This window comes from Gekko japonicus, unplaced genomic scaffold (genome assembly GCF_001447785.1).
Source record: "Gekko japonicus isolate JY-2015 unplaced genomic scaffold, Gekko_japonicus_V1.1 scaffold438, whole genome shotgun sequence".
Lineage (NCBI taxonomy): Eukaryota > Metazoa > Chordata > Lepidosauria > Squamata > Gekkonidae > Gekko > Gekko japonicus.
This window is the reverse complement of record NW_015160849.1, coordinates 303,708-309,252: the sequence shown is the minus strand read 5'-3', so window position 1 is coordinate 309,252 and position 5,545 is coordinate 303,708. Positions and strand designations below refer to the sequence as shown.

The window sequence follows — 5,545 nt, the reverse complement described above, 5'->3', positions numbered from 1 at the left end:
GGACCTCCTGATGGCACTGGTATTTCTGGCCACTGTGTGACACAGAGTGTTGGACTGGATGGGCCTTTGGCCTGACCCAACATTGGCGTCTCTTATGTTCTTATGTTCTTATGTGACATTAAGTAAGACATGGCAGCCATTTTGTGGTTGCGATCACCATGCTGTGTCAGAACACCAAAAGTGCCTGCAGGCTCAAAAAAGCTGAGGACCCCTGGGTTTATAGGTTTCCCAAACAGTGTTGTATTACCTTCCCCTTCCCCTCAGCTTTCTAGAGGTCTGCTGAAAGACCAGCAGAACTGTTAAAGAAGAGAAGCCTGACCTGGATAGCCCAGGCAAGCCTGATCTTGTCAGACCTTGGAAGCTAAGCAGGGCTGACCCTGGCAAGCACTTGGATGGGAAACCTCCAAGGAATACCAGGGCTAGGATGCAGAGACAGGCACTATCAAGCCACCTCTCTAGGGGTTGCCAGAAGTGAACCATGACTTCTAGGCATGTGTGCGCACGCATGCACACACAGAGAGATACTCCCCAAAAAAAGAAGAGGAAAGGGACAATTGGACTCCCGGTAGAGTAACTGGTAGGAATGGGCACAAACTGGCTCACACGCCAAAATTCTGGTTGAACTTAAACCAGTTTGGATCTTGAGAGCTCTGTTTGGAGAAGGCGCATTTCTCATTTACTGGACTTTGGCTTTGCACCCTGCTGATTCAAAGGGAGGGGGAGCAAAACTGAAGGATTAATGAAGCCCTCTTCCCAGGCAATCTCCACCCTGTGGCTAGGAGAAAGGTAGAAGGGAAGTCCCTTCCAAGGCGATCCCCATCGCACCAGTTCAGTTCGTTTGGGGCCCGTTCCATTTAATTAAGGGTTTGGTTCAGGGGCCACCCCAAACTGCCTTTTTTAATTTTTGTGCCCATCCCTAGTAAATGGACATTAAGATTTCAACTTGTAAGGCTTTTAAAGAGGCATATAGTCATTTCCAAGTGTTGCATTAGGAAAACAATATACATAAAAGGGAATAAAGATCTACAAGTAGTACCCGATAACGTTTAGGCCATGGGTTCCCATGGAAAGGGGGACATGAAGGATGAGAATAGATGGGTAGATTGCAAGAGCATCACTGTCAGTGGCTTAATCAGTCGCACTGCAGGCTGTGGCTTTTAGGTTGAGGGGGAGAGGCTGATGAAAATGAACTTGTTTTCTCCATTTGAATCAATATCAGATTTCCATGGAAAAGGTTAAAACTTTGGCTTCTCTGCATTTGCTGTTATAAATTATGCTCTTCTTACAAGCTTGAATACCCATTGTAAAGAATACGCAAGTAAGCCTGGGGAGATTTTGGCATGTTCCAAAAGAGATTCAAATTCAGAAGACTGATTTGGAGCCCGCTCTTTTGAGTGCATGCAGGGAAGACTGTTCTTGTGTGGGAGATGTGTCAGGAAACCTGTCCTGGCTTTCCCCCCCTTTCACCCAATTACCATTGCAAGGTTTCGTTGCTGAGTATGATGTACTAGTAGTACTGGGCTGTGTTTTGCTGAACGACAATGTGAACAATGCATTTTAATGGGAATACCATTTGTTGATGCTTCAGGGCAAGTGGTTGCCCAGCAGTGGTCTTCTTATGTTCTTCTTGGAAGTGAATTACTCAGTGCTGTCTCTTAGCCTTAGATTTCAGAGGGGGACCATAGAGAGCCAGAGAGATGTGTACCCCTTCCTTTCTTCTTCTCTGATGCTATCTTCTGGCCACCTTCTCTCTCACCCTCTTTCTCCATCTTGCTACCGCAAGAACAGAACATGCTTCCTGCACCTCCATCCATCCTAGCTAGTTAGAGTAGGCACATGCTTATGTCACAAAGCATCCCTCTCGCTCTCCTTCGCCTTCTCTTTTTTTCTCTTTGCCACTCCCCATCTCTACCTCTCAGGCCTCCAGTGCTTGTGATGTGGGGTCCCCTCCATCTAAGAAAGATGATCTTTTCCAGGTTCCACACTGCAAGTATGGGTGGGGGGCACTGAGCAGTTGCGTGTGTGCTAGGTGAGAGGAAAGAGAAGGCAAAAGAGTTTTTGCAGGAATTGGGGTGCCCTGTGCTAACCCTCAGGTAGCCTGCCAAGTCCTGATCCATAAGGCTGCGATCCTGTGCGTGTGCGATCGGGAGTAAGCCCCATTAAACTCCACAGGGCTTGGTTCTGAGTAAAGATGCCCAAGATCAGTGTAACGGTGTCTCCTCACATTTCTTTCTTATTCTCCCGGCCTTGCCTTTTCCTCCTCTATCACGCCTTCTATGTTGTTTTCCCAAAACCAACACATTTTAAATGAAAGCAACTTTAGGAGTTGACTTGTCCTTTCTGGCTTATGCTGATTTAGAAACCACCACTGATATTGAATAAATGTTGTCTTTAAAACATTTATCTCTCCCCCCCCCCCCGTCATGCACAAACCTGATGCACTCTGTCGTATGTATTGATTCATATTCATCCCAAATTTTTACCTGTGGAGTAAGTGTCTGCATTCCTTACCGAAGTTGGAGAAGGCGGGGATGGCTTTGACAGTGTAAGAAAAGCAAGAGGAGACACAGGGAGAGCGAAAGGGAGGACTGTAAATGGGAATAAAATAAGGTAGAAGACAAAGAGAGAGTAAGGAAACAAAGGAAACTGGAGACATGACAGGGAAGAGATTGTGAAAGGTAAGAGATAGCAAAGCCTGATCAAACAAGAGCAAGGAGAATTCAGGGAGCAAAAGATACAACCATGTTAGCCCCCTTCTTTTCTTGTTTCTGTTGTTTAAAAGATGTAGAAATGCTCAACATCGTGCACCTAATGCCCTGGGAGTGTGGTGTCATTTGACTCCAGTACCTGCCACTCAGGAATCCCATGCTGCCATCTAGGGGCCAGTGGTGGACTCCTGCTCTGGAGAAATTCAGGGCCACTCTGTTTACAAATCTGTATTTGCACCGCTCTGCTCCTTCCTGGTGAAAAGCTGCTGAAACCTTTTCTGAAAGAGCTGTTTAAATAGAACAATGAAAAGTGATTTGATTTCAGGGAAATGCTTTCATGTCCCAGTGGTATTGCTTTAAAAGATATAGTTCAGAATAGAAACAAGAAGTTGATTGTTGGATTTTTTTCTTCTTCTGTAGGTGGAATGGAGAACATAAAACAGCACACGTTTGCTTTAGCTCACTACACTTACACAGTCCTCTCCACACTGAAGTATGCCAACGGGGCACCCGTAGTACGCATTTACAGTGATACGGACTTCAGCAGCGCAGACTTCCAAGGTCCAATCATTAATTTTAACGTATTGGATGAAAATGGAGAAATAGTTGGTTATTCCCAGGTAAACTTTAATAATTCACTGTTTTGGCTTCATTGCTTGACCTTCTTCTTGCATACTCAGTTTTCTTTTTTACTAACTCTATTTTCTTTTTTAAGGAAACTGAACTTTTCTGAAGCTTCCACTCCTTTTAGTTCATAGCAAAACTGTATTTTTGCCATTATTTATTGTCAAACCAGATAGGGTTGCAGGGAATGGGGGAAGACTTACCAGGAGTGGGAGGGAGGCCCAGCCAACGCTGCAGTGATTTGTCTACGTCACTTTTGGCATGACCTGGAAGTGATGTCATCAAGCAGTGATGTCAGGATGTCAGGATGATGCTCTGGTATTTGGGCAAAGTCTCTATGGTAAATTTTGCTTCTACCATAGTTTTGCCCAAATACCAGAGTGGTTTCCTGATGTAATGATGTCACTTCCAGGTCACATCAGAAGTGGTGTATACACTTCGCTGCAACATCAACTGGGCCTTGCTCTTTTTCAGGGTTCCCCGCCCCCCGCCAGCCAGCTGAATGGAGGTAGGGCAGTGGGACCTGGTGGCAGGGGACCCCCAACTCCACTGGCATGTCTGGCAGTCATAAAGCCAGCGTTTCACCTGAGCTGGAAGTAATTCATCTAAAGTGTACAGTACATAAATGCAATTACAGCACCAACATCATTTTTTTCAGAGAGCTGAAAACAAAATGATAAAATGTTATTGGTAATGTTGCGGACACTATTTTGTTAACCGATTAATTAATTAAAATATTTTTATGCTGCTTTTCGATCCCATCAGGGTCCACAAGGCAGCAAACAAGAAAAAATTAAAACATGTAAGCAATGTAAAAAACAGTTCAGATTATTAAATGATTCAATTAAAAACACATAAACAACACTAGGAGGAGGCCCAGTGACCATTATTAGGGCTAAGCCAGTCTTCACCTGCTAGCGGAAGGCACTGACAGAGGGAGGCAGATGAATCTCCCCAGGGAAGGAGTTCTAAAGTTTTGGTGTCATGACCAAAAAAGCCCTTTCTTGGGTTGCCACCCGTGTAGCTTCAGATGCCCGGGGGGGAGGGAGAACCAAAGCAGGGCCTCCGAAGATGACCAGAGTGTAGGGGTAGGTCCATATAGGGACTGGTTGTGATTGGTCAAACCGTTTCTGGTTTTTTGCCGTCAGGTGACAGCTGCCTTGAGGCAACCCCATAGGGTTTTCAAGGCAAGAGACGGTCAGATGTGGTTTGCTGTTGCCTGACTCTTGTCAAACAAACCTGTGGGGTTTTGTGATGCTTCAGAAACCTTCAAAAGTAGGAGTGGCCAAAACCCAGGGGCCATCAGGAGGTCCACCAGTGGGGCCAGAACTCCAGAAGCCCTCCCGCTGTTGTCCCCCAAGTACCAAGAATACGGAGCATCACTGCCCCACACTTAAGAACCTATCACAAAACAAATTTATTCACAGCAAAAAGCCAGTGCTCTAATACAGTAGTCGAACTAAATTTGTCAGAATTCATAAAACCACTGGCATAAATGAGATATATAAAATGAAAATATCAAATAGCGCATGCAAGTAAATGTTAATCCTATAACAAATTACATCTGTTCGCCTTTCACTAGCAGCTTTCCAGTCCTTACAGCTAACCAGCCAAATCTGGCAAGTTTAGCTGTAACCTCAGGGTGCCGACCCCTGTTCTTCAGTAATTGCATCTTTTGACTAGTAGAGGATAGAATAGTTGTAGAGAGTGGGAGAATATCACAAAAGTGGCTATATGCCCTGAAGTCATATATGTGCATTAAAGTTTCAATTCTGTCATTGCAGCAGCAACATATACAATCAGCAAAGGGTTTTGTATTAAACCTCCCCTCTGTAACCACTGAAGGGAGTGTATCCCATCTCATGAGGGTAAACATTCTCCTTAATTCATGATTTTCAAGAAAGGTCATAGGCACTACCTTATACAACGGTCACTTAAGAACATAAGAGAAGCTATGTTGGATCAGGCCAGTGGCCCATTCAGTCCAACACTCTGTGTCACACAGTGGCCAAAGCTCAGGTTCCATCAGGAGGCCCACCAGTGGGGCCAGAACTCCAGAAGCCGCCCCAGTGTTATCCCCCGAAGGTTCCAAAGGTGGCAATCATCAAAACATTAAAATATTTCAACATTAAAACAATGTTTAAAATAATGTATATATAAAACAATTCAATAAAAACATATAAACACACATTTGTGAATTTTCTGCATTCCTG

The 5,545-nt window shown here is 44.7% G+C and overlaps 1 protein-coding gene across 1 annotated transcript in view; it reads left to right on the top strand.

Moving 5' to 3' along the window:
* MOCOS (molybdenum cofactor sulfurase) overlaps positions 1 to 5,545 on the top strand; it is a 197,891-nt gene that overhangs the window by 115,685 nt on the left and 76,661 nt on the right. Inside the window, exon 6 of the mRNA XM_015420757.1 lies at positions 3,129 to 3,328. Within this exon, the coding sequence (XP_015276243.1) occupies positions 3,129 to 3,328 (200 nt within the window). The remainder of the gene's footprint in view (positions 1 to 3,128; positions 3,329 to 5,545) is intronic.